General features: G+C 37.5%; 1 protein-coding gene across 1 annotated transcript in view; it reads left to right on the forward strand.

Annotated features, from left to right (window-relative positions):
- Positions 1–12,265, forward strand: part of LOC135209690 (zinc finger CCCH domain-containing protein 14-like) — a gene marked incomplete at its 3' end in the record, with an annotated part of 33,496 nt that extends 21,231 nt beyond the window's left edge. The window contains 7 exon segments of the mRNA XM_064242440.1: positions 1,666–1,866; positions 2,053–2,187; positions 3,507–3,575; positions 3,732–3,875; positions 9,193–9,433; positions 9,666–9,777; positions 12,133–12,265. Coding sequence (XP_064098510.1) covers positions 1,666–1,866; positions 2,053–2,187; positions 3,507–3,575; positions 3,732–3,875; positions 9,193–9,433; positions 9,666–9,777; positions 12,133–12,265 — 1,035 coding nt within the window.
- Between the last annotated feature and the right edge of the window lie 798 nt (positions 12,266–13,063).

The raw sequence follows: 13,063 nt of genomic DNA on the forward strand, positions 1-13,063 counted from the left end.
CCCTGTTAGGAGTTTAAAATACTACCTTCAGAAGAAGAAAACCCTTAAGGGCATTGAGGACAAACTATGGTGCTCTGTAAAGGACCCCAGCAGACCATTGTCGAAAAATGCGCTGTCTTTCTTCATTAGAAGTCTAGTGAAAGAAGCACATAGATCTTGTAATGAAGAACATTACAAGCTCCTAAAAGTCAAGGCTCATGAAGTGAGAGCCATTGCCACTTCCTTGGCCTTTAATAAGAATATGTCTCTTCAGAATCTGATGAAAACTACATATTTGGAGATGTAATTCAGTATTTTCGCCAACCACTACCTTAAAGACGTCAGTATTACGTATGATGAGTGCTTCGCATTAGGCCCATACGTATCGGCGGATTCGGTGCTGGGCAGGGAGCTGGAACATATCCTTAGTAGTTTTTTCCCTTGTTTTGGTAATTGAGTTTCATATGGTGTATGAAAAATGATGCTGTAGGCATCTTTTTTCGTTTCGTAATACTAATAACTTTAGTTTGGTTAGGTAATCGGATTTGGTTTGAAGCTCCCTGCGTTGGTAGTGGACAGGTTCTGTCATAGAAGAGGGCGAACCCCCATTGACATGATCCGACTTGGATTCTACTAAGTAAGCGGATATCAAGTCCCGTTAGTAGACCCAAAGAGTCTTTTCAGCTGTAGGTCACGCCCTCGCTGTAGCTCTTATGGCTATGCAGACTAATAGACAGTACCTATGAAGTCTTCAGCCTAAGCAGGTAAGAACCAAGGTTATGTTTATACTACAACAGGTGTTGTTTACCTTTCTTTGTTATTTCTGTCTTGTACCCTCACCAAGGGTGTCAATCAGCTAAGTATATGTCTGACAGGAAAGTTCATGTACAAAAATGATATTATTATTTTACAATAAAGTTTTGTACATACTTACCTGGCAGACATATACGATTGATGGCCCTCCCAGCCTCCCCTCAGGAGACAGGTATAAGAGAGAAAAAATCTGGCAAGAAAGGTACGTTGGTTCTTACACCCGCTTCCCAGCGGCGGGTAAGGTAGATCACTTGACCTACCTGTCGCGTTTGCCGCGAGTTTTGAATTCTGTCGTGACGTCAGAGACGTAAGCTAAGTATATGTCTGCCAGGTGAGTATGTACAAAACTTTATTGTAAAATAACAGTATCATATTAAGAAATCTCTCTCTCTCTCTCTCTCTACATCTCTCTCTCTCCTAAACTCTCTCTCTCTTCTCTCTCTCCTCGTCTCTCCTCTCTATCTCTCTCTCTCTCTCTCTCTCTCTCTCTCTTTTAATTAGATTTGGGCTGAATTTAGTTCTTGGGAAGATACTGAGGTCTATCATAGCTGATGACATAATAAGGCATTTAAAAGTTAGCACTCTTATTTGTGATAGCCAGCATTGATTTTGTAGTGGAATATCATGTTTAACCAACCTTTTAGATTTCCTTTTTTTGTTATGGATATATAATAAAAGTAGAGCAACGGAAATAGTACACTGGTTATTGGTAATAGTACATATTGTGTTTGGTAATTCAGCCTTTTTCATTGGTTGCTTAGTTCTCTGTTACAAGGTTAGTTTGTGTAGCCCAAAATCACTATTTTATTCACAATTTTAAACTGATTTTTGTATGTATTTAGGTACACTAGAATAACTAATACATTTTTTCAGCCATCTGTTTTAGATAGATTAGGAACTTCAAGCTCAAGTAGTCGACGCATCATTAATTTAAGAGAGGAATCAAGCTTTCCGCCACGTTCAGATTCTGATTCAAATACTGGGATGGCACGGGCTGTTTCCAGTGCCATTTCATCAGCTCAGAGATCAGTTTGTGTCCTCCCTGCATCATCATCGTCTGGGAAGAAACTTGAGGTGAGATGTCGAGAAAAGTTATAAGAAGTTGGTTGTTTTCCTGTTTATCTTTCATTAAAGCCTGGCTCATGTATCATAGGATAGAAGCATCATAGTCACCAAACTTTGAGATGTTGTTTGTTATATACAAAATTAACAATATTTTGAAAGAAGTAACAGATGCATTTAATGCTTTTTTTTCCAAAGGCAAGGGTACGTCCTTTGATGTCAAAGCACATTGAATCTAGTCGAGACGAGCACAGCCGGGAAGGATCTAGTCGTTCGAGTACAAGTAGGGTTGTTTCAGCAGTTGGAGCAGTTTTAAAAAGGTCACATAAAGAGGTATGATATTTATGTTTTTAGGTCACATAAAGAGGTATGTCATTTATTTTTCTATCTCCATAAACGTATCACTTGTGCGTAGGCCACATTCATGGTCTTGTGTTTAAAAGTCAGAAAAGCAGCATTAGTAATACATACTGCACATGCACCAATGGAACTTTAAGGTCACAGCAGGTAGCTTCCCTACTTTTATGTGTACTGTACTGTTAATAGGAGCAAGATTCTCAGACTGATTCCATTGTTAAAATCTCAATATTTGATTTATTTTTCTTATGGTTCAGTAGTTTGTACCTTGATTGCCCAGATTTGTAGGTCTAAGGACCTTGCGGATCCACTCAAAGTACAGAGATTTGTAGTGAATATTTATGCTTATGCTAGGTTACCCTAAAATGGCTAACCTATACAAGTATACACTACATTAAAGAAACTTATAAATTCTACAAAAGTAATAATATAGTCTTTCAGTTTAAAATTGGTATATAACAACCCTATTCTAAACAAAATGGCTCAGTAATATGATTTTTTAGCAAGTGAAATGCCTAGACATTCAAGCACAGTAGGCTAACATACCCAAATTATGCACACACAGTCCATCCCAAATTATGCACACACAGTCCATAGGCACCGTGCATCATGAATGCAATGTACATGTAAGAATAAATAGTACCATAAGAGATAAACAGCAGGACACAATAAAGTGCAATGCTACCACATTTTCTTACAAATTGTTATCTTTGCAACATTCCTAAGCCAGTTATACACAACTCCACTGAGCTATCCATTGAGTGTACATAGGTACAGACTACTGTACATATATACAGGTATGTAGGTACTGAATTGTACAGGTATGCAGGTACAGCATTCAGTAAGTTTCATATAACTCTCTCTCTCTCTCTCTCTCTCTCTCTCTCTCTCTCTCTCTCTCTCTCTCTCTCTCTCTCTCTCTCTCTCTCTCTCATTGGATTTATTAGTTCAAGTAATTGAGGGATTGTTGTTGTTATATAATTAAAAGTGGTAATAAAATCCTTTTAATGAAAAAGATCAATAATAAGATTGTGGTTAGATTTACATATGCTGGAGTTCTTTGAAGGGTTATGCATAGTTTGCACTTAACACTGTTGAACTGTTCTAAAACTTCGGTAATGTTAAGTTGGTGTTTTTAACTTAGGTAGAATGTTTTCAGTGCTCTTCATTCTCAGAGACTTTATATTGTTCAATAGATATGTTTTTTGTAAATAGAAATTCCCTGATTTTTGTGTTATAGTGTATTCATAGTCATTAAAATTAACAAAGTTTTTCTTTATTTTTGTGGTTTGTAGGTTGATTCAGATGATGAAGAATATGATCCTAAGAAGCCAATGCTAGGCAGCATGGCTAGTAAGGTAGAGGTAAGTTTGATTTCTCTATGAATTTTGATTTGTAATACTGTACAATGAATTCCAAACTTTTAAGAAGAGCAGTGATTTTGCTTCATGGGCAGATTTTATAGTTTAATTTTCACTGCACTGAAACCACCTTATGTCTTGTTTTGATTTCTGTTATAGGTTTTACCAAGACCAAGGCGGTCTGGAGCGATTCAAGCCAACACGGCACTTATTTTACGTGCTGTGGCCGATGCTCATAAATCTGTAAATAAACCATCTCGAAGACATGCGGATAAAGCAGAAAGTCCAAAGAAGAAACATAAGGTGGGTTGAGACTAATATTAAAATTATTCAGAGTATGAATGACAAGAAAGGTAAATGAGATTTTCTTGATATGATAAAATTCTGTTCTCTCAGCTTATGTATTTACAGCACTCAGTGACATAGATACTCACTTGACAAAACTTAGAAGAAAATTTTATGCTTATGAGGTTTAAGGAACCAAATGAATGAGCAATTCTTTAGCATTATTCAAAATAGTCTTTGAAAATTGAAACTAGCGAAAAGCATTTGAAATTTTTTATATTGCAATACACCCCTGAACACCTGAACTAGCCCTGGTCACTTACCAGCCCGAACCATCATTTATTAAAAATTTCCAATCTTTGGTTAAAAATAAACGATCAGTGTTGCCAATCTCCTGGCAAACACCCTCGTTACCTAGTTACCAGCCCACCGCTAGTAGCCCTGCCTCACGGGCCGGTCACACCTGCCCTCTCACGTCAATCACTTATCGTTCGTGGTGGAGTACAGATGTATCCACAGCGAACTCCTTTTTGGTCTTGCCCGGCCTTCATTTGCACCTTTGATTTGATTGAATTTGGTGACGAACTACGCATCCCTTTGGATTACTGTTGGATTGCTCTTAATACCTTGTCATCAGACATTGATTCTGCAAGGAAGAAACAACACAAGCTACGACAACGGCTACTGCATTCTCGGCCACGACATCACAGAAAACGACGAGCGGAAGTTCAACAACGTATCGTCTTTGCCAACAATGCAAGAAAAGGATGAGTACCCTATGACACGATAGTCATTCCTTATGCGTAAATTGTAAGCCTGTTCAATAGTAATGTAAAGACCAGATGTTTGGAATGTCAGGAGTGGTCTTTGGACCAGATGTTTTAGGGTATCTCAAACGTAGGAAAGGTCTTGTATTAAGAAGTAAGTGTAGGCAGGAAGAGACTAACGTAGATCAAGATAAAGACTTAGAGACAGTGCTCTTAAGAGACTTGAGATTAGGCTGACATCGAGTATGACATCTCTGTTACCGATTCTATGTTAAGATTAAGTGAGGATAGATCGAGCAATAGGGATACTGAATTACTAATCGTTCTTTTCCAGCTCCCTGCCTGTTCCAGAACCAGCCCTAACCGGTGCTGGGGGCTTGGGGTTTGGGGATCCGCAAGCCCACAGGGCAGGATCCGCCGTTCCCCCCTGGCGCGGAGCAGGCAGTGTGGCAGCAGATTCCCCTTCCCCGATGTGTAAGTTCTCAGGATGATAAAAACTTAGGTCAGATATAGACGAGTAGGGATAATAGGCTACATAGTGTTTAGTTTAGAAAGAGAAGTGCAGGCTTCTTCGGGTCGGTTTTCTATTAAAAGTAGTAGTTTATAGAGGCACAGTGTCCTTAGAGCATCTTTAGGCTTTTTCCTGCTTCGAGTTCCTTGCATCAGAAGCTTTTAGGCCATGGTTTGGTTTTCAGATATGCTCCGTCGTCTTAAGGTTACTTTCCTTTCCTACTTATACGATACGATAATTGTTAATATCAACTAATTCTCCGTTCAATGCATATTGACTTACGACATTCAGTATGGAGAGAAATCGAATAAAATTAACTACAGTTAGCCTAGTGTTCACGATGATATATCGTATGCATATTCAGTAGCCTAGCCTAAAGTATTCGCAGTACAACATATCGATAGTTACTTTTATATTGGCTAACGCTGTAGGCTCAAGGCGTTCTGACTTCTGATAATTCAGTACAGGTGTAATTGAAAACGAACGAGAATCCGATCGGAGGATAATTAATATGAATGTAATCGAACAGAATGAAGATCGGATTCTGTCGACTAAAGCATTATAATTGTATTATATGTATTCATCATATGAACGTAGTATAAAACACTTAACTCGGCAGTCATTCACGCTGGAATCAGCGGATGACGAATACGGGTTTGCGTGCTGTATCATCTCATTCTCCCTGATGCCTAAAATGACTAACGTAACAACACTCTCACTTATGCCAAGTTTGTACAAACGTCTTGAAGGAGACGTGTGTTCAACTATGTTGACATTTAACATAGTCAATGAGGTATCTATATTGGGGCATATAATCAGATGGCAGATATAAGGAATTCGTATGTATGACGTCTTCATACGTTTAACCGACTATTGCCGGCAGAAATTACATTGCGCTTATGTCAATTTACAGTTACAAATTATTACCAGTCGTATTATCAAATTACAATGACAACTGAAATTAATATTAGGCCTAATAAAGTTAATTTAATTACCTTTAAATATTATTTTATTACTTTTCAATTAAATTACAATTACACTAGCTCGTCGTCAAACAGCACTATTGTAAGGAGGTGTGGCTTAGACAGACAAGGATGCCGGCTAGTCTGTTTTTTGTTTGTTTTATTTCCTTGGCTCCAGATTCAACCATATCTCTTGGTCTCGGCTAATGTTTTTGTCCCTAGTTAGCATATTAATGAATATCTGGATACTTAACTTATGGAACGAAGTCATACTGTTCGTCTTACGATGTAATTTAAGTCCAAAATTTGACTGATACGTCTCATTGGAAGCTAGTTTTTCACCATCGGGTTAGATGGCGTTAAATTTAGGATTCCGTTCGTTTTTCACTCGTTTTCATATGTATTACGAACCTTAAACTTTATATACTTTATTAATCCTTGTCTTTGTAAAAAAAAAAAAAAAAAAAAAAAAAAAAAAAAAAAAAAAAAAATAGTAATGAGCTCTTTCATGCTATTAGTTTCTCTTACCACGGGACTTCTGTCCAGGTTGCTGATGCACGTAATTTTGTGCCTTCATTAGCTTCAGCTGCATTTATAACATGAATACAGTAATTACCGTCGCACGCGGATGAATACAATAACGGATGTTGCTATCGGATTCGATTACTGTCATACGCTGATCAGTACAATAAGTGATGTTGTTATAGAGTCGATCGCATTAACAACAAGTTCTCGTTCGGTTGTTCATAGCTGTACGGAGTTATACGAGTATATTATCGTTAAGATAATACCCTTTAACTTTTCAGAAGAGGGTGCAATTTACGGAGGTGGAGATGTTAGACGATTGTAATCCTCTCTCTCTCTCTCTCTCTCTCTCTCTCCTCTCTCTCTCTCGCTCTCTACTCTCTCTCCCTCTCTCTCTACTCTCTTCTATTTTATCTCTTTTTTATCTTAGACGATTGTATTTCTCTCTCTCTCTCTCTCTCTCTCTCTCTCTCTCCTCTCTCTCTCTCTCTAACTCTCTCTCTCTCTATCTCTCTCTCTTACTCTGATCATATTCTCATCCCTATTTTCTCGCTCTCCTAACACTGGACTCATTGTGCAACAGAGGTTTTTCTTCCTGTCACACCTTTTCAAACTTTGTCAATTTCCCTTCAGCGCTGACTGACCTCATAGGTCCCAATTCTCGGCCTTTGGCCTAAATTCTATTTTTCAAACCCAACAATCTTGCTGTCTGAGTTAGTAATTAGAGTAGGGAGCGAATATTAGGAATATGTATAAGGTATTCATGATATGATATATCACAAGAGGATTTTAAGTAGTAGGACAGATAGGAAAGAACATGTCTGGGTCTATCTGAGGGTATTCTTCCAAGTGCCAACCAGGCAGAGTACAGACAGGCAGGTACAACACTACAAGAGAGGACATCACTACGATCGACGACACCGCCGCAGACGCACCGATGGACATGGTTGTCTCCTCCGTACATGAGAGGCCTAAGGCCACATGGGAGGTCTTCAGTTTCCCTCCATACATGAGAGGCCGAGAGCCACATGGGAGGTCTTCAGATTCCCTCCATACATGAGAGGCCGAGAGCCACATGGGAGGTCTTCCAGATTCCCTCCACAGAGAGGCCGAGAGCCACATGGGAGGTCTTCAGTTTTTTTCCTCTACTCAGGTGAGGCACATAGCCAGCTGAGAGGAAACAGGTTTGTATCCCTCCTGCACTCAATGAGTTTTGACCTTAGGGTAGAGGTGCAGTGAGTTTTTCCCTCCACATATGGGAGGCCTAGAAGGCCACACATGGGAGATTAGCTTGGACGAGTGACAAATGAACTTGAGACTGACTCGCGTACTCAATTATATTGACTGACAACTGGTACAGTGGAGGGCCGGGCAGATTTGATTCCCCACCTCCAAATTAATGTTGTTAATCGGGCTAGTTCAGGTGTTCAGGGGGTGTATTGCAATATGAAGTTTTTATTGTAAAACTAATATTGTAATACCTACCTGAACACCTGAATGATTCCCACCCTCCTCCCCTCTCATACAGAGTTATTGAGTTATGATTGACGTGAGAGGGCAGGTGTGACCGGCCCGTGAGGCAGGGCTACTAGCGGTGGGCTGGTAACTAGTAACGAGGGTGTTTGCCAGGAGATGGCAACACTGATCGTTTATTTTAACCAAAGATTGGAAAATTTTTAATAATGATGGTTCGGGCTGGTAAGTGACCAGGGCTAGTTCAGGTGTTCAGGTAGGTATTACAATATTAGTTTTACAATAAAAACTTCATTTTTTAATTACTGGTTTCCAGCTGGCACCAGAAGATTTATCCTAATGTTAAGACCTCAGTTTGTTAGCTATGAAAAATAAGAAAAAATTTGTCCTTTTTATAAAAATAAAAGTAGCGTAGAAGTGCATAGTCCCACAATGTATAGAATTTTGGATTGTTTTTTTAACTCCCAAAATATTTTTGTCCAACTTTTTCTATTAATGTAATGGATACATAGGTAAATAATTGTATTATTAAAACTTCTATTAGTACAAATGTATTTATTTTAATAAATTAATTATTTATTATTTCTCCATATGTTTTTTGCTGCATATAAACACCACTTGTACTTTGTTAAATATACTGATTTTTATTGTAAGAAGATTTTATTAGCTATACAGTGGTCCCCCCGTATTCGCGGGGGATGCGTACCAGACCCCCCCGTGAATAGTTAGAACCCGCGAAATGTTTGGAACTCCTATAAAAACGCTAAAAACAGCATATTTTGTTAGTTAAAACTCAAGAAAAACCATTAAAAATTTTCATACTTGGTTTTGTAATAGTTTTATCACAAAAAGTGCATTTTATGATGAAATTGATAAAAAAAAACCAGGAATTTGTGGATATTTCTCATAGAAAAATACCGCGAATGCGCTAATTTTCTGCGAATAATGCGGGGAAACGTTCCCGAGAGAAATCCGCGAATACGGGGGGGCCACTGAATATATTGCTGTATTTTTTAATTGGTCATCAAAAGTTGACCCTGTATATTGGTAATATTTCTTTTCATTTTACTGTATTGTTAAGATTTTGACTTTTTCAGGGTGAAATTTATACACGTAGTTATCGAGAAAGGGAACAGGCCCAACAAAAAGAATTGGCAGACAAAGATTTGAAATTGCGAAAAATAGCTATTACAGTTCCAAATGCAACTAGAAAAGAAAGTGAGAAACAGCAGCAAGAAGAGACAATGCTAATGTCAGAAATTGGTAGTGTAGTGACAAAACCAGTTGAAAAAAGGAAAGCAGTGAGACCAGTTCCAATGGAAGATGATTATGAAATAGGTATGCTTCAGAAGTTATAGTTGTGATTTTACTCATAAATGGTAATTGTGATGTCTGTTTTACAGATTTATTATACAAGTTTGAATGCCCTATAAATTCTAGCACCTGTTTCTAGTGGGTATCATATAAAATACAAGTCTTGTAGATATTCAGCTTGTATGTTATTAGGATTAACTTTACCTTCTTTTAAAGATTGTTAATTTCTTAAGGGTTTTAATTGTATCATTGTCAGATGAGGGTTATGATGTCGAAGAAATGGAAGGTTTGGAAGAGGGAGAATACGTTGATCCCATAAATGAGCAGCTATTGCCGTTATCTCACCGCAAAGTCCCCATCCTGTCTGGGTATGTGAATTATTATTTATTTCTTGTTAATTTAAAAATTTTTTTGAAAGTTGTGTTGATTCAGAAAATTCTCATATCTACGAGAACTTGCTCTCCCCATATTCGGGTTATGTTTGCTAGTTGTCTAAAGTTGAAGTGTCCTAAATATAGTTTTTCTCAGGGAAAAACATTTTGATCTTTCCCATTCAGAAAAAAAGTAGTTGAAGTAGGTTGCCAGAGGTAGCTAGCATTTATGATTATTCATTTATTCATATACGAAACAAACCTTCGGTCTTAACATTAGGGGAATTATCTTGCGCCATCTGGAAATCTGGAAAAATTAATAAAAACTTGTGTGATCCAGGGACCATTGGCATCTGAACTTCCTCATGGGGTATTTGGGAGCTCCCACAATGCGCATTAGTTACTTCCTTACCGCCTTTAAGAGAGGACGTGATTACTCTATCTCTTTAAAGCCAGTTTAGTTTGCCAGTTTTGTTGTGCAACAGGGGTCAAGTGACTCTCAAGCTTGTCCTAGTGCCAGTAAAAAATGAAGAGGGGAAGTAACCACAGATAGTGCCAGTAAAAAATGAGAAGTTACCCCAGATTAGGTCCTTGATAACTGAATTCCCTCTGGAGGGGGGATACCCCTTCCAAACAATAACCTCTCCTCCTCCCTCTCCCCTCTCCATCTTCCATACGCTAACAAGAGTCTTCCATAAAGGTAAGAGTAATGTTAAATGTTTATTCATCCATTTCATTATTCATTTATATTTATTTCTCATTGTTTCCTGTATGTAAAACTGTGTTTATTCTCTATAAAATGCATTTAAAAAGATATTTTTGGGTGTCTGGAACGCATTGATTGGATTTACATTATTCCTTACGAGAATTATTTTTTCGGATTTCATACTTTTGGACTTTGTGAGACGTTCTGGAATGGATTATGTATGAAAATCAAGGTTCTACTGTATACTCAGAATTTGTTACTGATTTTAGTTCTTATCTGTTTTGATATTGTGTTAGCTGTAATTAGTGTAATTTTACAAAGTAAAATAAAATTATTTATTGGAAAAAACATGTATAACTTAGTAAAATTTATAATTGTGTTGTAAAAGAGGCCCCAGAAGGTGTTGTAAATATATAGTCTTTATCAACTTGTGGAAGGTAGGGAAAATTTTAGAAAATTTATTTCTTACCATGTGCATTTATATATCTTCCTCTTTCCATTGATGTGTTTTTATCTTAAATTGGCTGATCTCAAAGTTTCACTGAACTGGGGTACTGCATATTGAATTTTTAACCTGGATCTTAAGCGTTAACAGTATTGATGAAACTGGTTCCAAAGACTTTAAACAGGTTTTATAACTCTTTGATAAAGGAATTCCTTATAATAGTATTTAATCACCTATGTGAAGTCTTTCATTAGTTTTTCATTCCCTGTCCAAGGCTCCCTTTGTACATCTGGAATACCTCTTATGAGTCGTCTTTTTATGAAGGCAGCATTTTTACTGGCTTTTGCATCCTCCCAACAAATGTCAGGAATGGCACCCACACCTTGGATTGGTCTTCTCTTTGTTCTAAATTTATTTTGAAGGCTCAATGAGGAGCCATGCTGGATCATATAACTGATCCTTATGCTATCCCTGCATTGGTCACTGGCAGTGTTGGTGGTCACCATCTCTGCCTTGTTAGAGCTGTTTTTTACTTTCTCAAGTCTTGATTTTAGACCTGTTTTGTCATGAAAGACTTTCTTGGATCCTTTACTCTTCAGTCATCACTACAGGACAGTCAGCAGCTCTATAATTGATGTTGTTATAAATAACAAAATTTTAGGTATAGCATTAGTTTTCCAACCAACCCATTTCTCACATAAGGAGTGTACTGTATTTGGTTCAGATTACACAAATGCCAGTGAGTTACAACAACTAGGACTAGGTTTTGTGCAATGGTTGATACTTTTTTCATCCTTTGAAGAAAATTGTGCAGTGTTTGGTGTCATTTGAAGACCACAAATGTGGGCTGTTTCTGATAGGCTTGTATTTAAAAAATATTGTTTGTCAAGTTTTGTGTATTACCAAGTTGTCCTTATCAAAATCCTTTCAAAAGTCTAACATTAGGTTCCTTGTCATACAGTAATGTAAGGATTATTATTCTCAGTTACTGATGTGCTGATTTTTTTGATCAGTGTAGACTTTTATTTCACTTTTGTTTAATTTTTTTTATTTCGCACTATTAACTAGTTTATCCAGAACATGGGAGTGTTAACATATTCTATTAGTGCTAAAATTTGTAACAAAAGAAATATTTTCTCTTGTAATGTAATATTGTATAAAATTTGATACATTGATATTTAAGTAATTGATTTTTTTCCAGGGACAAAACAAAATTTATAGTAACTTTGGAAGGCCTCGATGCAGAGGGTTATCCAGTCCGAACAGAACGTCCAGACATAAGATCACGTCTTGGAGCAAGACCAGTACATAACGATAGTTTAGAAGAAGTGGAGGTAGGTTGCATAGATGATTTCCTTTATTTTAAGATCTAATTACTAAGCTCATTATTATAATGATAAATTGTAATAATTGTGGCCATGAAAATGACAGCTCTCTTGTCTTTGCTCATGACTTAATCCTTACTTGAGGATGTAAAAGCTTACTGCTAAAAGTTGGATAAATTACTAAAGCCATGTTAGTGACGGGCAAGACATTCCAATTGATTGTTGCTTCAAGTGCCATGGATGTGTCTGAATTCTTTGCTTCTTTATTTTGCTTATCATGTATACATATTTTGAGCTGTAAAATATCTGATCCATTAATTAATTTTGCTCATGAGATGACAGTGACATTAATCATGTGAAAAGTTGGATGTCTAGTTCAAAAGTTTCCCTGCTATCTAGCAGCTCTAGCAAACTACTTTCTCGGCCATCGATATGCCAGAGGATGCAGAGACTTTCCTCCCCTTAGGTTGACATGTCCTAGTGTGAGCCGATGAAAGACCTCCCTGGAGCGATTCTGATAGGATTCCTCCTTTTTGTCTATGGGGTCAGTCAGTTGCCATGGCCTCTTTCCAGGCAGCATCCACATTTGACCTTTGGTTGAAAGTGTGTGTTGACTTTGCCACCTCTGAAATCTTATCTGCAGATAAGAGGATGAAGTTCCGGAGGTTGTGGGTGACAGAGCAATCTGTATTGACTTTCCTTTTGGATTAAAGTATACTCTTTGGGTAAATTTTGCCCTGTGAAGAAATGGTCCTGTCTCTGTTCTTCTGACAACAAGTTTGCTGAGAATAGTCTCTCAAAGGAATG

Source organism: Macrobrachium nipponense, chromosome 38 (genome assembly GCF_015104395.2).
Source record: "Macrobrachium nipponense isolate FS-2020 chromosome 38, ASM1510439v2, whole genome shotgun sequence".
Lineage (NCBI taxonomy): Eukaryota > Metazoa > Arthropoda > Malacostraca > Decapoda > Palaemonidae > Macrobrachium > Macrobrachium nipponense.